General features: G+C 41.2%; 1 protein-coding gene across 8 annotated transcripts in view; it reads left to right on the forward strand.

Annotated features, from left to right (window-relative positions):
- The window catches only part of ARID1B (AT-rich interaction domain 1B), a 447,008-nt gene that overhangs the window by 318,676 nt on the left and 100,815 nt on the right, over positions 1–27,517 (forward strand). For all 8 annotated transcript variants that reach the window (XM_042987379.1, XM_042987385.1, XM_042987380.1 and 5 more), the window contains one exon: positions 667–910. In XM_042987379.1, coding sequence (XP_042843313.1) covers positions 667–910 — 244 coding nt within the window. The remainder of the gene's footprint in view (positions 1–666; positions 911–27,517) is intronic.

Raw genomic sequence — 27,517 nt, forward strand, 5'->3', positions numbered from 1 at the left:
GAACAAATCAGAGTTGGCATTAAAAATTGTTTGTTTAGCTTAAAGTTGTTATAAAGTAAGGTATAACATGAGGACCCATTTCTGCCAACATAACCTCAAAGGGATTTATTTTCACAGGATCCTACAAAAGTATACACATAACTATTTTATCATAATGGCACTTACAGTTACTTAAGATGTAAGCATTTCTTACCACAAGGTTTGATTAAAATTCTGCTGTTCCATTAGAACGTAATAGTTTGAAATTCACATAGTCCTTCAACGTTGACTCCAAATAGAAGGATCCGGAGCTATAGTTTTCAGTTTATGGAAATCATCATTTCTTTCAGATGGTAAAGTCACCATCGGAAGTGCTGTTTCCTGTAACTCTTGGAACAGGTTTGGGGGACAAGTGCTGGCAGCTTAAAGGAAAGCTGTCAGGTGGTTTTATGGAAGAGAGCTGTACAGCTTTCTTCACTCTTTAGGGCTGGGCCAGATCTTAGGGTTCAACTCATGAGAGACCTCCTGAAAGTCTTCTAAGAACGAGTGGCCATGCTCTGAATTTTGGGTATTATCTAGAAAAACTTTGTCTCCGAAAGGGGCATTGTTGCAATTTTGAAAAACTTTTTTGATCAGGCGTGGATCCAAGAGTGTTACTTTATAAACCTATTGGTGTTTCTTTCTCAGGACCTGTCTGGCTCCATTGATGACCTCCCCACGGGAACGGAAGCCACTCTGAGCTCAGCAGTCAGTGCGTCTGGATCCACAAGCAGCCAAGGGGATCAGAGCAACCCTGCTCAGTCGCCTTTCTCTCCACACGCATCCCCCCATCTCTCCAGCATCCCCGGGGGCCCGTCGCCTTCTCCTGTCGGCTCTCCCGTGGGAAGCAACCAGTCACGATCTGGCCCAATTTCTCCCGCAAGTATTCCAGGTATTCATTTCTTAATATTTATTATTCCACTCGGTGGTAAAGACAGACCTAGTGTTCATAAATGGCGACATACATCCCATGGTTTGTTTTACTATTCAAAAACGTGGTGATGAAACCACATGGTAATGGAACCATGTGTTAGAAGCATAACTTTGAGAGTCCCGATTCCCGAAGATATTCAACTAATGAATAAACAATAAACACTCTGTTACTAAAATCGCCCGCTAGTTTGATGTTTTTGGTTTGGACATTGACCTTAACGCCAGAAATTTATTTATTCTCGGTGTCTGTTTTGTAATGATTCTATGCATAAGATTCTCTGTTGATGAGTGCCACTGAGGTAAGATTGTGGACAAGTATCGGCCTCAGTTTTTATGGTTCTATTTAATTTATTCCATGGCAGTCAGCTTCTAACGTGTAGTGTGTGTACCTGCCAGTGTTTTACTGGGCCAGCACACACTCACGTCCTCGTCACTGATGGAGACTCGCCTCCTGGTTTTGACGTAAGGAGTTCACGCGCCAGTGAACTCAGCAGCCACACTTCGTCGGTGTCTTTTACCCCCTTTATTGTGTACGTGGGGGTGTTTGTCTGTCTTTCTGTTGCATCATACTCCTTCCAGCTTTCTTCTGTCAACATCATCCCTTTCTTTTATCAGCAAATTACTAAATGTAATTTATTTCCACGTAGCTTTTGCTAACATGATCTAGGTGGCTGCCGGAAAGTGCCTTTTACTAATGTATTAGAACGAATATTAAATTGTGGATAAATCTTCTGATAGTTTATTCTGTTCTCTTGAAAGCATGGGTGGTAGTTTTACCCCTTCTTACATTTTACTCCTTTTGTATTTAAAAAATGCTTATTATGGGATGTTTTATATATAAATCTATATATATGTTTATATTTATATAGATATCTATATCTATATAGATAGATATCTAATAAATCTATATTTATATAGATAAACATATATATATATAGATATAGATAAACATGTATATATATATAGAGAGAGAGAGAGAGATAAACATATATATATATGCATATATGTGAACACATACAACATGACAATGATGAGACATAGCTATCAAATGAATACTCGTGAACCCACCGTCCTGTTTAAGAATTGGAATATTACCAGTTTTGCTGTGTCTACCTGTGTGTTCCTTTCTTATCTTTAGTCCCGTCCCTCTTCCCTGCCTCAAATACTCTGTGAATAGTTTTTTTTAATTGTTCTTTTTGGGTGTTTTGTTTTGTTTTGTTGAAGAATTTTATTATAAAAATTCATAGAAAATATTAGTTTTATTGAGTTTTGAGATTTATAGAAACTTATGTAGAGTGACTATATAATTTATCAACCAAGCTGAGATACTTTTGGGGGCATGGAAGTGTTGCTATTAATAATTAGGGGACAGCAGGCATAAACTAGGAAGATTCTTGTCAAAACAGAAAATGTGGTTATCCATTCATGCTGTAAATGGTCTCCCACAATTTGCTTTTTTGACTAAATGTTCTGTTTCTAAGGTTCATCCATATTTTAGATACAGCTATAATATAGCACATTTTGATTTAGGCATTCTGATGTTAACCTTTCTTTTAGAAATATGTTCGTCCTTACAGAGATTGTAATTAAACCTGGATTTACCCACCTTCAACATTTTTAAAGCTCCGAATACTTTATATTCCAGAAATCCTTAGGCAGTTTTTGGTATTGAGATGATTTTTGAAGCATCAACTACCTAAACATTAGGAAGTCATATGTAAAGTATTGTACTTGTTGAGTAAGAACTCCTTTCGAAAATTGGATCAAAAGGACTTTTCTTAGTAATAGTAACTTCAATGAAAACTCCTCAGAGGGATAAAGATATTGTAGCTTTTTATTTAAAATTCCTGACATGGGTAATTCACAATCTGGTGATTTTCATACATATGTTTATCATTCCAGTGGGGATTTTGAAACTCCTTTTTCAATGTTTGGATTTTGATGTGGTGTAGAACACATACCCAACAAAAGGGCTCACTTTGGACACATGGTACCACATACTGTGGAGGAGGTAGCTCGGCAGGTGAACTGGCTTCAGAGTCTGGTGCTTAGCTCTGTGTTGTGCAGCATAGAGTTGGTCAGCGGATTACGCTTCTGATGACCCCCTAGCCCCATCTCAAATGAGGCCTGTTGTTTGTAGTCGCTGCGGGTAAGGACCTGAGTAGGAATCTGTCTGCCAGCTTCTTGGGAAAGTAAGTCTGTCTGTAGTAGAATGCTTTCAGGTTTCTTGGAAACGTTGTTTAAAGCACACAGCGTGTTTTTAAGCTTGGGTCCGAAATGCTAACCGCCCAGGGCCTACGTTTTCATTTCACCATACTAGTCCAGATCAGCTCCTTGCATCCATGTGGCACAGGGAAAAAACGACACAGCGGAAGTTCCACTTTTGGTGGGGAGGAACGCTCTTCAAGTAGATCCGTAACCATGTTTGCGGAGTATGAAGGTACAGAGTAATGGGACTGTGCAAAACATGGCAGAGAGAACGTTTCTTTAAGGTTCGTGTTATTCTAAGAGGAGTGACCTCCTGGAAAAGTTGGTTGGCAGTTTTGACACCTGTTCACTTTTCTCCTGGGTGGAACCACAACACTGCATCTGGATGGACTTTTATATAATTAGCTGATCTCACCTCATTTTATCGCCACCTACTAGTTTTATAACCTCGGATAGGCCTCTGAGCCTCTCTGTGCCTCAGTTTCTGCATTTGTAAAGATAATAACCACCTCCTAGGGTTCCTGTAAAGGTTAAATGTTGATGCACATAAAGGAGACACATGGTAAACACTCAGTGCGTGTTCCCTGTCGCTGTGGTTCTGGTTATCGTTAACCGAGACCCGGAGGCTTGCCCTGTGCTGTCCAGAGCAGCACAGGTGGTTTTGGCAAGTCTTCTGATTGGTAATCCAGTGGTGTTCTTGTGCATTTCAGAAGCCATGAATGCCAAGTTTCCAGTGATGATTTGCTGTGTTTACTGAGGTTACTCAGTAGGACCTGCTCAGAGCCAGCCATGAAAGCATAATGTATTTTTACAAAGTTGAATCTGTGTTTCTTCTAACTTGGGGGAAAAAAAGATGGTAGGTTAGTGGTTGATCTTCTTGGGGATTAGGTCTGAGAAAGTCCAAAGGAGGGGGAACAAGCATCCGCACCCTTGCTTCACTTAGATCACAGGCAAACTGATGATTGTGTGGTACGATGAGCAGGCGGTCTAACGTAAAATTTAACAACGGATGCAGTTTAAAATCTGGGGTGATTCCTCATACTTTTTTTATGTATTGAGACCACATCAACTAACTGATCAGTACCACCCTCTCAGTGGCATTAGCCTTGGCTGCCACATGCAGTTGAGCAGGTTCCTCACTGGACAAGGACATGGGCCAGAGGGGTAAATGGGAGTGAAATTCAGGCTGTTCTGTGGGAAGGGGCACCCTTTTTTAATTCATGCAGAGGACTCACACATTTGTCCACATGCTGGCCCTGTACCTCCTGGTGGCCGTCCTCCATGGCTTGAGTCCAGATGCTACCTGTTTCTCCATTCTGTTCCCAAAGCTGAGCCTAGGGACATTACAACATCCGTTTTTGAGAGATGCTCATCGTAAATCTTAGGTGTCGTTATTTTAAGGGGATTTGTTAGAAATCATGCATATTTTTGTTGAAAAAGAATTTGGTCTTCTCTTTCCCTCCACTTAGCCTATATGCCCTTGTTTATTTCCTTTTTTTTTTTTTTAATGTATTTGTGTAAATTTGTCATAGGTAATAAAACCACATTTTAGGGATGGTCATAACGTTGCTCTTTTTTTTTTTAATTTAACCAAATGCAAAGACACTTTTCCCTTAGAGAACAATCAGGCCCATTTAGTAATCTCACCTTCTCTTTCCCATCCTCAGTCCTTATGTTTAAATTTTGTTAATCCACGTTAGATCCTAAGATAATGTACAGTCTCCCGCCCTTGGCCTCTGAGTCTGTACCAGTGAAGTAAAACCACCAGGTAGTGATCACATGGTTTCCCACCCAGGGCAGGATACTCAGACTGCTGCTTTGGGAACATCTGTTTGGAATTTCCCCATTTTTATTTTTTCTGTCTGTAGTCTTGTGCTTTCTTTTCTCCCCCTTCCTCTCATTCCCAGCACTAACTTGTTTTTTCTGACCTCACTTCTCTCCCATCACCTCCTACTCGACTTGCTACTGCCTCTCCCTGTGTCAGCTTGACTCTTTCAATCATTGTCTCTCCAGCAAGTCATTGTTCAAATGCACAGCTGTCGTGTGGCTGATAGCCTAGATGCTGTAAAGCCAGAATGTTGTGGGGGCTTCTTCCTAGTGCTGCTTCCCAGGGTTTGTTGAAAAAAGAGCAGTCATTTTTCTCCATCTCTGTCCTGGAGAATGAAATTGACAGCTAATGAGAACTATCACAGAGGTAGATAAACAAAAGCCCAGTAAAGCATCCCGAATGGCTGAATCTGTTTCTTGCCTGTTAAACCGTTTCTCCACCCACTGCAAATTTGCCCTCCTATCATGCTGCCTCACGAACATTGTGAGTGTCATGGGAACAACTACTGTGATACATTCTGGCACCACATCGGCCCTGGCACATCCCTAACTCAGTGGGGCTTTTCCTTCCTGCGTTCTTTTGAAAAGCAGGATGGAGATTTTTCGTGGTAAGTAGCCACATGGATTCTCCCTTTGTTTGCACATAACTCCAGCACTGCAGCAGTCTATGGTTAGAAGTTAAAGAATTTCAGCCCTGGTTGTTTAATCTAAATGAGCATTTGAGGACCCAAATGTATACGTTACTACATCCCCCCGTGCCATGATAAATTTTCTTGGTTTTTGCTGATCGTTTTCATTTCTCTCTCCTCTTTACGTTGATGTATTTATACTTAGAGACGGAAATGAAATATCTTCATCTTTCTAATTGGCAGTGTGCATGTATATACACATTTAAATCGGGCAAATCTAACATCGGGTGCAGTTGATTCTGCGAGGTCTGATATTAGGCATCTGGTTTCCCTTCTAATAAATGATCCCATCCCACTGTACTTTGGCTGCTTACTGGCTTACATCCGAGAGTTGTTTGCCTCGGTTTTAGGGAAATAAACTCTTGGATCTTGAATGTATCGTGCGGGTCTTACACTGGGCCTCGTTCGTCCTAGCACGCAGTGAGGCTGACACAGCACAGCATCAGAAAGCATTGCCGTTGCCAGAAGATTTAGTGGATGTTAATTTCACTTGTCTTGCCTCCAGAGCCAACCATTCCAGTTTACTAACAAAGCAAAAATGTAAATAAGCCCAACTTTTTTTATTTTTATTTTATTGGCTAAAGGCTTTTGTCAGCTTTTTCCTCCGTGTGCTGTAAGCAGCCACAGTGTTTAAATATTAAGAAGGGTGAGTGTACAGCGGGGAATGGTGATAGGCAGGCAGAAATTAACACTTCACAGCCTGAGAAACATTTTTGTTTACAAAAACTTTAACTGTTCAGACTGCGAGGAGCAGTTCATCGGTTGCGTTAACAAAGACCTAACGATGGTAACTGTAAATCTCCGAGTAGATTTCCCTCGTCTCTCTCTCTTTTTTTTTTTTTTTTTTTTTTTAAGAACCGGCATCTGTGCCAAGAGTCCAATTTTAAGTCCCTTTCATCTGACAGGAGAAGGGCTACAGATTAGAACAGCCTGGGACCAAAGATACACAACTAGGTTTTCATGTTAGTGTCCTGATGAATACATGTTTGTTTTCGTGGCCATTCCTTCTGGCTTAGTCGTAGGTATCTATTTTAAGACTAATCAAAGATCCTATCTTCCTGGCCATCACAGGCAGAGAGAAAATAGAGTTGCATCAGATATGAAAGTAGAACTCTCCATTTTTCAGTTTTATGTGCCTTGCTATTTGAAGTCTCACCTCCCACATCGCCCCTCCCCAGCTCCACTGCTGGCCGAAGGAGACTGGGCGGCCCTGGGTCAGGGTGGTTTAAGAGCTGAGAGACCGTGAGGGAGGAGGGCGAGGTGGAGAGGAGTCTTTCATTAATCTTTCAAGAGCTGCCCTCATCACTCCCATCTTTTGCTATCCGTGCCTCCCTCCTCTGGAAGCCCTCCTTTCCCTACCTCTGCAGTGGACTGGAGCATTCCCCAGGGCGCACGTCTGCAGGCAGCCTCCAGGACTGAGTGGCTTCCCGGGAGCCCCCCTGGACGCAGAGCGCCCGGCCGTCTGTGCCCCTTTACCTGTGCAGACTCAGACCTGGCAGATGACTTTCGTTGCGTCCTGTGAAAAGGACCACAGGTTTTAAGAGCCTGTAGAATGGATTTGCCAGAGATCGCCCCTCCACTCTCATAAAGCACCAGTTACCTTATAGTTAAGGCTGATTCTCTGAAGCATTATCATGTCAGTTCCTGGATGGTGAGTGATGCATCCCGCCTACCAGCTGGTCATCATGAATTTGCACCCCTCGGGAAAATCTGAGAGATGCTGAAAGAATGAACTCCCAAAAGGGTAGCACGTATCTGATTAACTATGGAAAATGTAAACTCTTTGGGCAGCACCATGGTATATTCAGAGCTCTCCTGTGGAAGTGCTCACCTGGTTCTCCCCTCCGCTTAGCAAGTGAGAGCTGAGATTTCCGTGGGAGCCGATAGAGCCGCACAGACAAACAAGAAGATATTCTGGTCAAAAAACTCATTTTCTTGCTTAATCTGACATTCAGACAAGCAGATTCTGGAAGGATGCTATAATGGGAAAGAGAAAAATGAATTGCATTTAGGAGTTAGTCATAGGCTGGAGTGAACAGGAAGGATTTTAGTGAGAGGAAATGATAGTTCCTGGTCTAATTTGTCAAGATTAGTACCTATAAAATGAACACCGGAGGGTGCAAGCCAGTATCTCTCGCTTTTTTAATCCATTCCTGTCGGATTTTTAGAACTCTAAGGGCTGAAGCCTAACCCATCCTAAATAAATAAATTTTCCACTCTTCAGTTTATCTTTGCTTAAAACTCAGGGTAAAATTATGAGTTTATTTCACTCTGTGTAAGTGGTTCTAAACCGGTTTCCTGTCATGATCACATCAGTAGCGTCTCTGAAATGGCACTGCACGTAATGACACATTTTTTACTTGAAAGTCTGCACAGTCACCCTACCTGGTAATCTTATTTTAAAACATCTATCAAGTGTTCCTTTTTGGCTTCTCTCGAAGTAGAAATCCTGCAACAGCTTGTTGCAAGGAAAATGCATGCTGCTTATTGGCAAGCTGAGCAGGAAGAAGAAAAAAATTCTTAAACACAAAATGCCATTGATATATCCGTGTTTTTAATCTGTGGCAGCCTGGAAAACATCAATTCAGCAGTTCTACAAACCGTGGAGAACTTCAGCCAGTATTTTTTTCCCCCTTACAAAGTAAACTATTTGTATGTTACACAAAACAGTAATTTCAGATCCATTCCAAATGATGCTTAGCAACACTTAAGAAAGCAACTATATATTTTGTCTTTGTGAGAGATGTGATTGCATCTCCGTGTGCCGTAGTTCTTAGATACGAGAGCCTCCCCCTTTAGGGCACTAATTTAAAATTCCGACCAGGAGCCTGGTTATGGAGACTCAGCACTTTGGTCATGGATATGCTCCTGCTGTTTCTCGAGGGCAGGTCCCCCACTGCTGACCTGCGGCCAGACCCTTGCGTTTAAAGCAGGTGCCCCAGGGCTCTGAGCTACCCTTTGCTTAGGAGGCCCCTCCGGACCCAAGTCAGGTATGTTGATAACTGGGAAGTGAGTATTTCTTCTTTTTGTCAAAAGCAGAAATGTTTTCAGTTCTTCCATTCCACCGGATTTCAAACTAAACCTTTTCCACTTCTTCCTTCACATTCAGAAAGAAGAGAACATTAACACACATCAAAATACGCATTCCCAGTCGGTGTTGGCTCCCCCTCTCAGTTAAAATTAAGTCACGAAGTTCAGTTTAAACTCTCCTCTCATTTTCCATTCCCTTTCTTCGGTCTTCTGTGTCTGAACATATAGGGAAGGCCATGTCACCAGGGTAGTGTTTTGGTGTCATTCTCGCTCTGTCAGGTTAGCAGCGGCTAATGTGTTTCCCTGGCTGATCCAGCCGTCCACGCCCACTTTTCCATTATTTTTTTACACTGTTCACTGTAGGAGCGCTTCATTCGCCTTGTTTACTGTTTGATTTCATTTCTCCAGCTGAGTAGACTGGCACCCCCTCTAAACTTGTGCTTAACTGAGTAATGCTGCTTCTTGAATCAGCAGAGTGCTGCTGCATTTGAAATGCTGTTGGCATTGACCTGCTGTGTTTTCTGTCCTCCGTGGGAGGCGAGGAATTGGAATGGAGGGGTACCAAAGCTTTTGGGAACTAATTTTAGCCCAGAAGTAAAAGTCTCCCAAATCATCTGACTTCTCATTTAGGAAAGTGGTGATAAAATGAGTGGTACTTAGAGTCAAGATGTCCCTAAAGCTGACTTCACAAACTTGTGGTCTGTGTTTCTGTATTTTCTAAAGGGAATAAATACCAGTTGTGAAGTGAACAGGCGGGTGTTACGGCTATTTCCCTGTCTTCTGATAGCCCTGGAGCCAGGATTATTATGATGTGTTGATTGATTATAGCCGTTAAGTCTCTTACTAATCAGTTTCATCACTTACTCTCAACTCACACACTTGCACCTTTGATTTCTCTTCCATAACAGGGTGATACGGGTTGTCATTGACTAATGAAGAACAGAATTGGTTTCGGCATGAGACAAACGGAATGCCGACACCAATCCTAAAATGCATTAATCTTTAATAATTCACATCTGCATGTTTATAAATGATATAATCAGGGATTGTTAATGTTGATGTTCTCCCTTCCAAACAGAAAGTGACATAGGAGTTTGTACTTGCAAACTACACTAAATGCATATAGCTGAATGCCAAGAATGTGACCTTGCTGAGGATGCCAAATGTATTAATTCACTGGGTGGTTTTTTTGAAAAGTAGCATGTTGTACTTTTGCTGTTGGATAAATCAGGTGATGTCCTGAGAAAGGCCAAGGGGCCCAACTGCTCCTTTTCCTTCTGCCCTTGTTTATCATTCTCTTCTTTTCATTCACTGATTCGGCCAAGTCCCGAATACATCTTATGCTGCAGGCGTGTTTCTGGGAACTGGGGACAATGCGCTGAACATAAATGACAAAGGACCCTGTCCTCATGAAACTTAAATCCTAGCGGGAAAGATGGGAAATGTAGTTTATTACCAGGTATGGTTAGGGGAAAAAAATCAGGTTGCTTTCAGACAGCAGTGATTGGGATAGGTGTCTCTTAGAAATTAATATTCGAACAAGGGACTCAGTGAACAAAGGCAAAAGCGTTCACTCAGTGAATATCTGGGAGACAGGGACCCCCGCAGAGAGCCAGCAAGCACACGGGCCCTGGATCAGTATTGCGTTCGGTGAGCTGGGCAAGGAAGTCATTGGGGCTGGAGCACAGTAAAGAGGGGGAGATGGGGACAGCGTGGGTAGGCAGTTAGATCAAAGGGTAACCAAGGGCCAGCTTACATGGGGCTTTGTAAGTTACGATTGGGATTTAAGAACTTATTTTAAGTATAATCGGAAGCCACTTGGCAGGAAGAGAAGGCAGAGAATGGGGTGATCCGATATATGCTTTAAAAGGGTCATCCTGGTTGCTAAGAGGGCTACAGGGGTCAAGGTTGGAAGTGGGGAGACTGATTAGGAGGCTACTTCAGTAGCCTAGGGGAGGTTGGTCACGGCAGGATGTGTGAGTAGCAGAAATGGGGGCGGAAGAGTTTTGACCCCTAAGTTTGGTAAATGGTGGTTCTGTACACTGGAAGACAAAGAAAAGAGCAAGTTTTTGAAGAGGGAATCAAGAGTTTGGTTTTGAACTTGTTACATTTGAGATGCTTATTAGGCATCCAAAGGGAGATTTTGAATTGGCAGCTGGTTCTAAGAAGAATCTGGATTCCGAGCAGAGATCTAGGCTCGAGAAGTACGTTTGTGAGTCATCGGCATTCTCGACGAGATTACCTAAGGCACCTAGCCTGCATCATAATCACCTGGAGGGCTTGGGAGAGCAGGTGACTGGGCTTCATACCCAGTTTCTGACTCAGTAGGTTTGGGGTAGAGCTGGAGAATCTGCATTTCCAGCACGTTCCTAGTTGATGCTGAAGCTGCTGGTCTGGGAACTGTTGACCTGGGAAACGAGCAAAAGTCAGTCGTTCCCAACCCTGGCTGCACAGAGCATCCTGGGAGAGGATGGGTGCGAGGCCCAGCCCCCAGAGGTGCCGAATTAGTGGGTCCGGCTGCAGTCCTCCACCAGTACTTTTTAAAAAGCTCTCCTGGTGATTATTTTGTATAGCCAAGGTTGAGAAATACTGAGAGAAGCATCCTGAAGACTGAACCCTGCGGCACTGAGACGTGTAGAGACTGTGTGAACAGGGAAGGCAACAATAGCCAGTGGTAAAAGTGGAAAACCAGGGAGAGCTGGGGTTCTGCAAGCCACCCAAGAAAGTGTTTCTAGAATATGGAGAGACCACTTCCCCTCCCTCCCAGTACAGCTTAGCACTTCTCTAGAAGTGTCCTGAGGGCATGTTTTAAAGGGAGCCAGGGTTCCCACTTACCATCATGTATGTATTAGTCAGAGGAATTTTATGGATAAATACCTCATGTTTTTAGGGCAGCATGTTGCCGTCTTTTGACCTTGCTATAAATAGGTTGGGATTCAATTGAAATTATAATGTCACAGGAAGAAAATTCTTGTGATAAAATAATTGCTATATTCTTAGGGCTAACTCCAATGTTAACATAACCCCTAGTTTCACAATTGTTCCTTGAAGTCCGTTTCACACAAAATCCAAGAATCATGTCATTTAAATTCTACTTGAAAAAGGACAAAAACCTGTATTTTTTTGAGAGCCGAACCTCAGTGTCTATAGTCTCTCTTTTTTTGTATGTTGCATCAGTGCCTAATATTGGAAGTTGACAGCGGGAACTAGTTCAGTTCATACCTACTGATTGTGACTTTACGTCAGCAGCTTGCTCCTAGAGCTGAATTCCTTTTGCCCGGAGTATCCATCCCGCCCCTCGCTAGCCTGGAAAACTACTTATTCTCGATGATCCGAGTCCAACGTCCTTCCCTTTGCAAAGGCCTACGGCTCCCTCCGTGCCAAGGAGAGTCCACCTGTCTCTCGGTGGTTCTCCAGCTGGCCCAGGGGCCTGTCGAGGGCAGTGAGCACTGCTTTTTTTTTTTTTTTTTTTTTTTTAAATCCCTGGTGCCAAGCATAATGCCTGGCAAGTCAGAGCATACTCAGTAAATGCTGACCAAATTAAAGAGTTTACAGTTCGCTTAGAATAAATAGGAACTCAAGAAAAGAAAGTTGTAAAGTTGATTACTTCTATGACCTGTCCTCCTGTGGACTGGGAGCCATCTTTCTACTACCTTTGTATTTCACAGTTCATGGGATCATTCTATTTCCCTTTCTCCTGGAAGGGATTCCACCATGACAGATGATTTTACTTTCTTTTCCCTTAAAAATAAAACCTGAAGTAGTAGTCGTAAGATTTGTCAGTCTAAACCAGACTTCTGTAGTGTAGGCCCTGCCTGATTTTAATCCATAATACACAAAAATTGTGCCATATAAAAATTGTAGCAGGGGCACCTGGGTGGCTCCGTGGTTTGAGCATCCGACTTCAGGTCAGGTCAGGATCTCATGGTTTGTGGGTTCGAGCCTGCATTGGGCTCTGTGCAGACAGCTTGGAGCCTGGAGCCTGCAGCCTGCTTTGGATTCTGTGTCTCCTTCCGCCTCTGCCCCTCCCTTGCTCATGTTCTCTGTCTCTCTCTCTGTCTCTGTCTCTCTGTCTCTCTCAAAAATAAACATTAAAAAAGATTTTTTTTTTGATCATAGCATAATTCTGGAATTGTCCAATATCCAACTTTTTTCATTGTCTCATTATTTTCAATAAATTATCTCTTACTAATAACTAACCCTATTTTCAAAGAAAATGGCCAGTTAAGAACAGATTGGTTATGGGGAGTATTGTCATAATCCAGATGATATTCCCATCCCCCAACTAAGTGGCATCCGTGTTGGCTAGATAAACATGGGGTGGTGAGCAAGGGCTAGCAAGACTGGAATCTGGGCTTCAGCAACACATGAATCCTACGCTTGAGATATTTGAAAGTGACAAGTGGAAGATAAAAATGGCTGTTTGTGAAAAACATACATTTCAAAAGCATACTTGCCGAACACTGACTTAAAGTCTGAAATTAAAGAATTGATGAAAAACACACGAGCATATGGTCCAGAATGCCTTCCTTCCTGTCCGTGTTGCCTTAGTCTGTCTCCTGTGCTCTCAGAACGACTCCCATACCAGAGGCCCCCGGTGACCTGGGCTCAGTCCCCCAGGCCCCTCTGCAGTCAGCTCGGAGAGTGTCACATTGCCCATGGCCAGGCCCTGTTCCAGACCCTGCTTTGGTCCTAAGTGGCCCCTGAGAGCACTGCTGTTCCTCTCCCCACACAGCCGCCCCCGGTGCTGCTAACGGTTGGCTGCACCTCTTGGAACATAGAGATTTCCATCAGAAGCTTTGGATTTCTTTAAGTTTTTCAGCATGATGCAATGCTTTAGCTTTCTGTCAATTTTAAAAGTAGTTTTAGGGGCACCTGGGTGTCTGCAGTCGGTTGAGCGTCTGACTCTTGGTTTTGGCTCGGGTCGTGATCTCGGTGTCATGGGATCAAGCCCTGCATTGGGCTCCATGCTGAGCGTGGAAACCTGCTTGGGATTCTTTCTCTCTCCCCCTCCACCCACTCCCCAACTTGCTTGCTCACTCTCTCTCTCTCCCTCAAAAGAAAAAGAATAAAATAAAATAAAATAAAATAAAATAAAATAAAATAAAATAAAAGTAGTTTTATACCAAGAATTTAGAAGGCTTACGTTTTATCAAATAAGCGCTCATTATTTAGTGTAGTTACAGATATAATGAATTTTTAAAACCTTTAGAGAATAGTATTTTAGTACATAAGTTGACAATTCCATACCTTTTTTTTTTTGAAGATTTTTTTCATGTGTTTTTTTTTTTTTTTTTTTTTTTTTTGAGAGAGAGAGAGAGAGAGAGAGAGAGAGAGAGCACGAGCAAGGGAGGGGCAGAGAGAGCAGGAGACAGAGAATCCCAAACAGGCTTCATGCTGTCAGCATACAGCCCGATGCGGGGCTTGATCTCACCAACCATGAGATCATGACCTAAGCCAAGACCAAGAGTCAGATGTTTAACCAACTGAGCCACCCAGGCACCCTAACAGTTCCATTTCTAAATAGAAAATATGTAGAAACCATGTTGCCTGTAATACCAGTAACTTGGTCCGTTGGTCCCAGGTTTATATATACTGTGCTATTTTCCTCAAATTCTAATATTTAATTGCCAAAGTATCTATCTTTTCCTGTGTTATCATATATTCGAAAGCAGCATTTCTAGGCCTAGGAAACTGACCATGTGCACCGCCCTGGGTCCGCAAATCAAGGGAGTCCTCCCTGCGGGGCGTGTGAGCACTCCTTTGTGCATTTCTGGTGTGGATGCCGGGGGACTCCAGTGAGTAAGCATCAGCGTGTGGCACTTTTCACAGCTACTCATGTTTGCAGTTGAGAGTTGTCATGACATGTGGGGACCCAGAATGAGAAATCTGTGACAAGAGAGGATGGAGGCAAAGGAAACTTTTGTTAAAGGAAAGAAAGTGCCTTGGCGTTAAAAAGGCCTGTCTCTATCAGGCAGCACAGAGCAGCGATCAAGTGGAAAAAAGGGAGCAGGCAGGCGCCTCATCTAATCTTTCTCCTGGGGGCCCAGGTGGACAAATTGGCAACCCTGTTCACAGCTTTTTTTTCCTCTCCCCTTTGTACCATAAGAACTGCTAATCGGATCCATGCTGCTGCAACTGTGGTTAGTTATTAACAGAATAAAAGCAGATTTCTTCAAAAGAACGGGTGGGGGAAACGACTGTACAAAATTGCAAGGTTGTTAGAATCTTAAATGCACAGCAGTCGATTTTTCCCTTATTCTGAATTATACGATGAATGCAAGTCTTTCATCTGTCACTATACCCATTTCTTCAGAAGGCAGCCAAATATTAAGCTTCTCAAACAAAAAAAGAATCTTAGAAAGAGGAAAAATATTGAGGAGGAATAAGAATGGGTAAGAGCGGGGGGAAATTAGGTTTTGTCTTTATTAATTGGTCCTAGTGAGAAGAGATGTAAACTGCATGCTCGATCTGGTTTCCCCTCCCCCGCCTCTTACCTTACATCAAAGCAGGGATTCGAGCAGGCTTAGCTGGTAGCTGTTCTGCGTTCTGTGTCTGGATCATGCACGAGGCAAGTTCAGAACCCGCCACTTCCTTACACGCGACAGAGCGCTGTGGAGCCGCACCCCCTGGGGGGAGCTGTGTGCCACCCAAGGGCACGTAGACTTCCCCCACCCCTAGGGGTTTCGCTCTGCACCCCAGAGACCTTCGGATTGGACGCCTGAGCTTTAAAGCTGTTGAGAAGAGTGTGCGTCCGTGAGAACACTGAGTGTAGACAGGAATAGTCCAGACCAAGGACGGTTGTGTAGGAATTTCGGTGCATCTCTGATATGCGGAAGGGAGACCTCGTGACCTGTCCAAGGTGCCCAAAGGCGGAAGTGACTCCTGCTTTCAACCAGATCACATCTTTAGTCGTATTACCTATTTCCTTTTCATGTCGTCACACCGGAAGTTAACTTGATAAACTTTCCTGAAGTTTTGTCTTCTGTTTACTGGCCTTCTTTCTTTTCTTTTTCCACGACCACAGTTTTAGTCACTTCGCCTGAGTAATTGCGGGAGCAAAGACTGTCTGAGCTGAATGGCTCTGGGAGGAGCGTGGCCAGCCAGGTTGAGCCACCTTGCTCAGGCCCAGCAGCAGCTATAGGTCCACATTGAAAATCAAGCTGCCGTAAAACCAGAAGCCACCTTTCTCCCGCTCCTTCCGGGTCACTTGGGAATAATCCAGACCAAGGACCTTTTTTTAAAAATTAATTAATTAATTAATTAATTTTTAAATGTTTATTTTTGAGAGAGAGACCGAGTGTGAGCGGGGGAGGGGCAGAGAGAGGGAGACACAGAATCTGAAGCGGGCTCCAGGCTTCGAGCTGTCTGCACAGAGCCCGACACAGGGCTCAAACTCACAAACCACAAGATAGATCATGACCTGAGCCGCAGTGGGACACTTCACCGACTGAGCCACCAAGGCGCCCCAGAATGTTCTGTCTTAAAGCTGAGAATCTCTGGTACATCGGTGTTTCAGGATTCTAGTTTATCTTTAACCAAAGCCTGTAGTGACCTGAAGAGTAAAGTCGAGAAATCTGTGTTGTCTGTGTTCTCTGACTTGTTGCACACCTGCAAGAGCCTTTTCAGTTCTTGTCTCAAGTTCTCTGTAAAAAAGCATCCACCCCAAAGGCCTGTAATGAGTCTCAGATAATCAGACTGTTAAACTGACTTCCATGTGAAAGACATTACATAACTTTGGTATATTAATAAAGGAGAGCAACTGGAAAAATTCAGTTTGAATCCAGTGGGCTAGATGAAACATGTGTTACACCAAGTTGGTCTTCGTAATAAAAGCGAACAAACGAAACCCCAGAGCACTTGTGGTACAACCACTCTGAAGGCGTAATTCTCACATAGAATGCACCGTATTTGCTGGTCTTTTATTCGTCAGCTGCTAGGCCTCGGAGGCTCTCCTCTCCAGGACGCTAGCAGGGAGTTAGAAAGGAGGCTCCAAATCCTCAGACTGCAGTTGGGCCAATACTTGAAAAGCTGAATCCAGCAGGTGATTGACTGTCCAGTTAGAATGAAGATATGTGGGCCCTCTACGGGTTCTGTCCCATTTGGGGCATCTTGGGAATTTCCTCATTCCTTCAATGACTCAGAAGTACACAGGGCAGGTACACCTCCACTGTACTGACTTATCTGTATATTTGTATAGGACCTGATGGCACATCAATAGTTGGCATTATCTTGGGCAAAGATTTAGGGAAATCTAATTCTACTTTGGAAGAACGTTTGAGCCATAGGATGTGGAAGGATTTGTCTTTCCAGATTCAGGCTAACTCTTTAAAGTTGGGGGACCAGGGGCACCTGAGGGACCAGGGGCACCTGAGTGGCTCAGTTGGTTAAGTGTCCGATTTCGGCTCAGGTCATGATCTCATGTTTCGTGGGTTCGAGCCCCGTGAAGGGCTCTGTGCTGACAGTTCGGAGCTTGGAGCCTGCTTCAGATTCTGTGTCTCCCTGTCTCTCTGCCCCTCCCCTGCTCGTGCTCGCTCTCTCTCTCTCTCTCTCTCTCTACCTCCCTCTCTCTCTCAAAAATGAATAAAAACATTAAAAAATTAAAAAAATAGAGTTGGGGGACCAGACCGCTATGGTTGTATTTCCTCTGGAGGGTACAGCTAGGAGAGAGTGTTGTTATTTCATGTATTATACTGCTTTTACTTGAGGTGGATTTTGTTCACAATTAAGAATTGTGTTGGCAGTCGGTTCCCAGCTGCTCTCCCACCCTCCAAACCCCAATGCAGCACCTCCTGGAAAGAGCAGACCTATTTAAATCACCAAATAATATTAAGTACTATATGTCCACATTCAGACACTTCAGGTAAACTCTTAACTATAACCAGTAAGCTGGAAACTGAGCAGATTGTGTATTTGAAATGTCTGCTTTGGAGTACATTAAAGTTTCCATTCTTGAAGCAAATGAACTAGAAGACACTGACAAAAAGATAACCATGCTCAAAGTAATTTGTGGATTTTCTGACTCATTTAAATACGTGCCTAAGACTAGGACATCCCATGAATTTATGGATTATTGAAAACTCATTTTTCACCCACATTATTACCATTAGGCATTATGCAGGTGTTCAAAGTTCACTAAAAAAAATAAAGTAAAGTGACGCGTGAAACCTTGGCTGCTTGGATTGCAGAACTGCTCTGTTACCACACACTGGTTTGGACACCATCTTAGACAAGATGTTCAAAGATTACCTACCTCAGATGTGGAGTCCAACCATGCAACCCACCAGTGCCATCTCATAACAAAATCATATTTGTCATTTACCATGGCAGAAGAAAAGATCCTAACTGGTACTTCGTGCTTTAGAAAGTAAAGAAATAACTTCTGTGAATATAGCCCATAGTAAGAAGTTACAGTGCTCTGACCAGCAGGATCGGCCGAATGTAAGAAATACGTCTTCCAGAAGACCTATAAAGTCAGACTATGGCAGGTAAAACCCATATTTTGCTCTAAAGATTTAAGAGAGAGCTGATTTCCATAACATGAAGAAAGTATGAGGATATATTAGAATAAAACATCCCGATATCTTAGTTTTGAACATAGCAGAATTGAATAATGCAGAGACGTGCAAGATGAAAGTCGATCTTGGTCATGACGTATTGCTAATTGGTAGCAATAATTTCTACAGCGTTTTTTTAACTTCTCACTAAAGTTAATGTTGCTTCCAAAAATTCCTGAAGAGTAGAAGAATAACTCAATTGCTAATTGCTAAAAACTATGAGATATAGATTGATTGTGTAGCAGCATTTCGGGAAAGAACCTGATCATAGTAGAGGTATTCGTAAAGTGACTGGAAGTACTTCTTATTTCTTCTCAAAATTCGATGGCAACCACAGTTTTAGCAATTCAATTCACATGAATTCACAGACCCTACTGGTTTTCTAACAATAAACCTTTCTGACCCTTGGTAATTTCAAGGAATTTATGAATAGGACCCAAGTCTTTGTTATCAAACACCCCATGATTCCCCACATACCCTAAGTGTCCTTATTGAGGAAGATTGGACAGCAAAATTGCCTGGGTTTCTATGGTGTTTCATGTTAATTTTAAGAAGCCAGTCTCCTTGGATTACTAACGAAGAAATATCATGTAGGACATTGCCTTCTACGTAGTAAGTTCTCAGTGGGTTTTTATTTTTTACTTTATTGTTTACACTCAAGTAAAACCATCTCCTATTTACTTAAGAACTTGTGAGGCAAACACGCATTCCAGATGTTATTCTCCCTTTATCCACTTTTGCCCAAAAGTCAGTTAATGAGGTAAAATTGGAAGAGGTAAATGAATTCCTGGCAAAATTGACATCAGGTTGTGTCTGTCATTCACACTCCAGTTTTGCCATGTTGATTAATTATACCACTGTTCCATCTTCGATCACTAAAACCTTTCTAGTCTTGTTGATTTTTTAAAAAATTTTTTAGCTGCAAATGTATGAACAGAAGAAATGTTTTTTCTTTGCCCACTACAACTTTTGAAAAATGGAATTTCTGGGTATTTCTTTGCCTATTAGTATTTTATATTAAGATAGCACCGTATTACTTTTAGAAGGATGAATGATTTGTTTGCCAGAGGCTGTTGTACTTCAGTTAGCGTTTTTGTTCTTATTGAATTTCTGTAGTTGTGTGTTGTAGTAATTTAGGAAGGAATTAAGCCAGGAAGTTTTAGCCTTAATAAAGGATTAATGTGGAAATGCTATTCATCCCATGTTTATTCTCTGCTCCCCCAACACAACAGTGATTGAGTGTAACTTACATAATTGCATCTCATCAGTAGTTCTGATCTTTTTGTTTATTCTGATATGGCCAAAAAAGTTGGGAAAATAAAACTACAAATCATCACTTACCTAACAATTTACCTGCTAAATGCACTTGCAATTTTAATCTTAGAACCTCGCTTGCGTTAAGTACTGAGGAAGCCAGTACGTCCTACACTAGATCTGACTTTATAAGGACATAAACCAGATTCTCTTACTGACATTTATTTATGTAGTCCTCTTTGTTACATATGGGGGAGTACGTCAGGTTTATATTGCTATTGTTAATTCATTGCTATTGTTAATAAATACTGTTTGATGTTTATTGACTTATTGAGCAAGTATGCCTGAAATGTTTCTTTTTTACTGATACTATCATTTAAACTAGGAATTAGCAAACTACCACCTTTGGGCCAAATCCAGCTCACCACCTGTCTTTGTAAATAAAGTTTTATTTATGCTATTTTGTTTATATATTGTCTTTGGTGCTTTTGCACTACAACAGCTGAGTTGAATAGTTGTGACAGAGAACATATGGCCTGCAAAGCCTGAAATATTTACTTTCTGGCAATTTACAGAAAAACTTTGTCTATCTCTGATCTAGAATAATAAGGTACAGCTACATGATTATTGATAACTAAAGGTTTAATTAACTATTAATCTGGGTTTGGAGTAATCTGTCACACCTCTTTTTTTTTTTTAAGTTTTTTTTATTTTGAGAGAGAGAGAGTGGGGGAGTAGCGAAGAGAGAGGGAGTGACAGAAATCCCAAGCAGGCTCTACACTGTCAGCACAGAGCCTGATGTGGGGCTCGAACGCATGAACTGTGAGATCATGACCTGAGCCAACACCAAGAGTCAGATGCTTAGCCACCTGAGCCACCCAGGTGCTCCTGTCACACCTTTATTTATTCAGTAAATATTTATTGAGTGCTTACTGTATGTGTGGTTCAGCAGACATAGGGAACAAAAGAGGCAACTCTCTATACCCATGGAACTTACATTTTAGTGAGACGAGAGAAACAGTAAACAAAGAAGTAAAACAAGAATTTAGGTGAGCGCTAGAACTCTGTCACCTGTAAGAAACATAGAATTTAGCACTTTTTGTACTGACTACCCCACCATCTTACTCTGTGCACTTCACCAAGCTATGATATATTCGTGTTTCAGTCTAAACACTGTTAAGTTATACATTACTGGATGTGTGCTGATTGAGAAGACATATGCATATTAGCCTCTTTTCTCCCGATTCTGTGAAATCCCAGTGTTTTGTTACTAAAAGTGTTTAGTTTGATGGTTATCTGGGTCTAGTTCTTAAAAGCTCTTTTTAATTAGAAAAATTTCACTCAAAGCCTATTCTAGTGTAAAAATCCCAAGGAACATATTAGCAAACAAAACTCAACAGTACCATTAAGGAAATAATGCACCATGACTAAGTGAAATTTATTCCAGGAATTCAAGGTTGGTTTAATATTAACAATGGTTTTCATAATTATATACAGTGTAAATAAACTTGCAGAAAAGTATCTCCTTTAATAACATTCAATACCCAATCATAATAAAAATACTCAAGGAAATAGCAGTTGAGAGGTACTTTCTCAAACTGGTAAAATGTGTACGCTTTAGTTTATAAACCAGTATCTTAGGTAGTGAGGAATCATTGGAGACATTTCCACTAAAATATAAGCAAGACAAGGATGAGCATTGTCTCCACTACTACTCAGCAATGTTCTCAGAGATGTTGGCCAGCACAGTTAGACAAGAGAACCCCCAGGCATAAAAATGGTTACATAACAAAGAAAACTATCTCCATCTACAGATGATAAAATAGTAAACCTGGAAGACCTCAGAGAATCAACGATAAATGAACTCAAACTATGGAAGGATTCAGTTTTGTGGCAAGATACAAAATTCACCTACACAAAAACAATAGCCTGTTACTTGATGTGTCAACTATACTTCAATTTTATAAAACCAAGTCAGCTGGGAAGATGGCGGAGTAGGAGGACCCTAAGCTCACGTTACAACTAGATAACATCCATATCAGCATAAATGACCCAGGAAACAACCCAAAGACTGGCAGAATAGACTCCACAACTAAAGGCAGGGAAGAGGCCGTATCGAAGAAGGTAGGAAGAGTGAAGATGCTGTCTGGGAGCAAAGTGGACCACGGTCTTCCTCAGTTTGGAGGGAGTCTGCAGCATGGAGAAGAGCAGAATACAGGCTTTCACACCTGGATGCTCACAAACATGGAGGACAGATCTTCATCATATTTGCCTTTGAAAAAGAGAAGGACCAAATTTTGTGAGTTCTGAAAAACAGCAGGACTTAAAGACCTGGAATTTTCGAAGTCAGCTAGCTTAGCTCTGGGAAAGCCCTGAGGCCATGAGGTAAGAGAGACCCCACCTTTAAAGAGACAGCAAAACAAACAGCCCATGCAAGTACAGCACAGACCAGCAGTTTGAAACTGGGGGCAAACAGGAGGCAGAGTGATTTGCTCATCTCAGAGTGTGGCCCAGAGTGACAAGGATAACAAGGAGATGGCTCCAGGAACAAAGGCGGTGTCACACACCATTTCACTCCCCTGCCCCCCAGCATAAACAGTGGCCACCTGCAGGAACCAGCCCAACACTAACACTTTCTACCTAATTTGTGGGCACCAAGCCCCACCATGCTTCCATGGATACACCCTTCCCAGTTATGCTCCCCTGAGTCCCCTAGCTGCAGGCCCCTCCCCCTAGAAGACCAGTGCAAGCTCTGCCAACAGCACATCTCCTGATCTGTGCTCTTTTACAGGACCTCACTTCCAGCAAGGGCAGGTGTCGTTTTACAGGCAGACCACTGCACACCTTGCTGCCCACAATTGGCGAAGATAGCCTCTGCAGACAACTGGATTGAAGGAAAAAGAGACCAAGACTCAATAGCGGAGCACACACAACAAACATAGGAGACACTCCCTGGAGTGCCAGACCCTGGGGAAAAGGGGACACTTCACTGCAGGGTGCTACAGGACCTCTTCTTCATATGGCTGTTATTGGGAAGAATAAGAGAAGTAGCTAACTTTCCTAATACAGAAACAGACACAGAAAGTAAGAAAAAATGAAAAGATAGAGAAACCTCTCCCAAGTGAAAAATGGGACCAAAGCACAGCAAGACACTAAAGCAAAACAGATAGAAGTAATATGCCTGCTAGAGAATTTAAAGCAACTATCATAAAGATACTCACTGGACTGGACATAAAAGTGGAGGGCATCAGTGAGACCCTTAACACAAAGATAAAAAAGAACCCATTGAAATGAACACAATAAGTGAAATTTAAAATACACTTGATGAAATAAATAGCAGGCTAGATGAAGCAGATGAACGAATTAACGACCTGGAAGACAGAGTAATGGAAAGTACACTGAGTAAAGGAGAAGAAAGAAAATTACACAAATTGAGAATAGTCTTAGGCAACTCGATGACTCCAAGTGTAATAACATCTGCATTATAGGGATTTCAAGAAGAGAAAGATAAGGGGGCAGAAAATGTATTTGAAGAAATAATAGCTGAAAACTTTCCTAATCTAGGTAAGGAAATAGAGATCCAGATCCAGGAGGCAGAGATCCTCCCAAAAATCCATCCCAAAGAGGTCCACACCAAGACACATAGTAATTAAAATGGCAAAAAGCAGCAATAAAGGGAAAAAAAAGCAACAAGAGAAAAGAAAGTGGTTCCATACAAAGGAAACCCCATCTGCAGATTTTTCAGCAGAAACACTGCAGTCCAGAAGGGAATGGCATGATATATTCAAAGTGCTGAAAGGGAAAAATCTGCAGCCACGAATGCTCAATCTATCAAGACTATCATTCAGAAAAAGAGAGATACAGAGTTTCTCAGACAAATAAAAACTAAAGGAGTTTATGACCACTAAACTAGGCCTAAAAGAAATATTAAAGGGGACTATCTGAGTGGAAAGGAAGACCATAAGTGTATGAAAGTGAAAAACACAAAGGAAGTAAGAATAAGTGTTACTGTAAAAATTAGTCAAGGGATTCATAAAAGAAAAGGAGGTAATATGACACCATACACCTAAAATTTGGGGGCGGGGAGTAAAGAATGAGTTCAAGCTTAAGTAACCATCAATTTAATATAGATTGCCATATGCAGAAGATATTATTATATACAAACCTAATGTAACTACAAATCAAAAACCAGTAATAGATATGCAAAAACTAAAGACAAAAAATTCCAAGTATAGCAGCCTAGAAAGCCAACAAACCATAGAAGAGAGCAAGAGAAGAAAGGGTCAGAGAAAATCTATAGAAACAACCACAAGTAACAAAATGGCAATAAGTGTATATCTGTCAAAATTACTTTGAATATAATGGACTAAATGCTCCAAACAAAAGACAAAGGGTGACAGAGTGGATAAAAACAAAACCCATCTATATGTTGCCTATAAGAGACTCCTTTCAGACCAGAAAGCACCTGCAAATTAAAAGTGAGGGGATGGAGAAACATTTGTCATGCAAATGAATGCCAAAAGAAAGCCAGTGTAGCAGTGCTTATATCAGACAAAACACACTTGAAAACAAAGACCGTAATAAGAGACAAAGAAGGATGTATATAATAATAAAGGGGACAGTTCAACAAAAGCATATAACAATTATAAACATTTTTGCACCCAACATGGAAGCACCCATATACGTAAAACAGTTAATAACAATCATAAAAGAAATAATCAGTAGTAATACAATAGTAGTAAGGGACTTTAATACCCCACTCACATAGACGGACACATCATCCAAACAGAAAATCAACAAGAAAATAGTGGTTATGAATGACACACTGGATCAGATGGATTTAATAGACATATTCAGAACATTCCATCCTGAAACAGCAGAATACACATTGTTTATTCTTTTCAAGTGCACACAGAACATTTTCCAGAATAAACCACATATTAGGCAACAAAACAAGTGTCAAAAATTTTTTTTAAAACTCGAAGTCATACTGTATGTTTTCTGACCACAGCTCTATGAAACTAGAATTCAACCATAAGAAAAAATCTGGAAAGAGCACAAATACATGGAGTTTAAATAACATGCTATTAAACAATGGGTCAACCAAAAAATCAGAGAAGAAATAAAAAAATATTACATGGAAGCAAATGAAAATGAAAACACAATGATAGAAAAATCTTTGGGATGCAGCAAAAGAGGTTGTAAGAGGGAAACTTACAGCAACACAGGTCTACTTCAAAAAGCAAGAAAAATCTCAAACAACCTAACCTTACACCTTAAGGAGCCAGAAGGAAAAAAAAGAAAAAAGAAAAAAAGAGAATGAACAAAACCCAAACTGGAAAAAAATAAAACTAAGAACAGAACAATGAAACCAGGAGCTGTTTCTCTGAAAAGACCAACAAAATTATAAACCTGTAGCAAGACTCATTGGGAAAAAAAAAAAAAAGAGGACCCAAATAAACAAAATTACTAATGAAAGAGGAGAAATAAGAACCAACACCACAGAAATACAAACAATTGTAACAGAATATTATGAAAACCTATATGCCAACAATTTGGACAACTTAGAAGAAATGGATAAATCCCTAGAAACATACAAACTACCAAAACTAAAGCAGGAAGAAATAGAAAATTTGAACAGACCAATCACCGGCCATGAAACTGAATCGGTAATCAAAAAAACTCCCAACAAATGAAAGTCCAGAACCAGATGGCTTCACAGCTGAATTCTACCAAACATTTAAAGAAGAGTTAACACCCAGTCTTCTTAAGCTACTCCAAAAATACAAGAGGAAGGAAAACTTCCAAATTCATTCTATGAAGCCATTATCACCCTGATACCACACCTGGGTAAAGAACACCACAGCAAAAGAGAACTGCAGACCAATGTCTCTCATGAACATAGATGCAAAAATCCTCAACAAAATAATAGCAAAACAAACCCAACCCAACAATACATTTAAAAAATCACGCACCACAACCAACTGGGTTTAATACTTGCAAAACAATCCATGTGGTACATCAAGTTGAACCATGTGATCGGTTCAATAGAAGTAGTAAAAGCATGTAACAAAGTACAACATCCATTTTGATAAAAACTCTCAACAAAGTAGATTTCGAGTAGTAGTAAAGTCCTTATGAAAAACCCACAGGCAACATCATACTTAATGGGGAAAAACAGAGCTTTTCCTCTAAGATCAGGAACAAGACAAGGATGTCCACTCTCACCATTTTTATTCAACATAACACTGGAATTCATAGCCACCACAATTAGACAACATAAAGAAATAAAAGGCCTGCAGAAGAAGTAAAACTTGTACTATTTGCAGATGACATGATACTAGATATAGAAGACACTAAAGACTTCACCAAAGAACTGATAGATGAATATAAAATCTGTGTACAGAAGTCTGTTGCATTCTTATACACTAATAATAAAGCAGCAGAAAGTGAAACTAAGAAAACAATCGCATTTACAATCACACCAAAACCAATAAAAGATCTCGAAATAAACTTAACCAAAGTCATGAAAGACCTGTACTCTGAAAATTATAAAACACTGATGAAGAAAATTAAGGACAATGCAAAGAAATGGAAAGACAGTCCATGCTCATGGGTTGGAGGAACAAGTATTGTTAAGATGTCTATAGTATCCAAAGCAATCTAAAACGTTAATGTAATCCCTATCAAAATACCAACAGCGGTTTTGACAGAACGAGAATAAACAATCCTAAAATTTGTATGGAACGACAGAAGACCTTGAATGGCCAAAGCAATTTTGAAAAAGAAAACAAAACTGGTAGTATCACAATTCTAAGTTTCAAGTTATATTACAAAGCAGTAGTAAGTAAGACAGTATGGTACTGGCATAAAAATAGATACACAGATTAATGGAACAGAAGAGAAAACCCAGAGGGGCAGCTTGGTGGCTCAGTCACTTAAGTGTTCAACTCTTGATTTTGGCTCAGGTCATGATCTCACGGTTCACGAGATCAAGCCCTGCATTGGGCTCTGTGCTGACAGTGCAGAGCCTGCTTTAGATTCTCTCCCTCCCTCTCTCTCTGCCTCCCCCCACCCCAAACCTCTCTCAAAATAAATAAATAAACTTAGAAAAAAATAAAATCTTGAAAAAAGAAAAAAGAATGGAAAACCCAGAAATAAACCCATAATTACATGGCCAATTAATCTTTGACAAAGGAAGAATGAATATACAATGGGGAAAAAAGTATTTTCAACAAATGGTGCTGGGAAAACTGGACAGCCCCATGCAAAAGAACGAAACTGGACCACTTTCTTACACCATACACAAAAATAAACTCAAAATGGATTAAAGGCGTAAGTGTAAGATCCAAAACCATAAAAATCCTTGAAGGGGGGCACCTGGGTGGCTCATTCGGTTCAGCATCAACTTTGGCTTAGGTCGTGATCTCGTGGCTCATGAGTTTGAGCCCCACATTGGGCTTGCTGCTGTCAGCGCAGAGCCCGTTTCAGATCCTCTGTTCCCCTCTCTTTCTGCCCGTCCCCAACTCATGCTCATGCTCTGTCTCTCTCAAAAAATATTAAAAATATATATATTTTTTTAATCCTTGAAGAGAACACAAACAGTAATCTCTCTGACATTGGCCATAGCAACATTTTTCTAGATGTGTCTCCTGAGACAAGGGAAATAAAGGCAAAAATAAACTGTTGGGACTACATTAAAATAAAAACTTTCTGCACAGCAAAGGAAATAATCAACAAAACTAAAAGACAACCTACTAAATGGGAGAAGATATTTGCAAATGATATCCAGTAAAGGGTTAGCATCCAGATATATAAAGAACTGGTACAACTCAATACCCAAAAACCAATCTAATTAAAAATGGGAAGAAGACATGAAAAGACATTTCTCCCAAGAAAATATCCAGATGGCCAACAGACACATGAAAAGATGCTCAACATCATTCATCATCAGGGAAATGCAAATCAAAACTACAATGAGATATCATCTCACAGTTGTCA

Source organism: Panthera tigris, chromosome B2 (genome assembly GCF_018350195.1).
Source record: "Panthera tigris isolate Pti1 chromosome B2, P.tigris_Pti1_mat1.1, whole genome shotgun sequence".
NCBI classification, from domain to species: domain Eukaryota; kingdom Metazoa; phylum Chordata; class Mammalia; order Carnivora; family Felidae; genus Panthera; species Panthera tigris.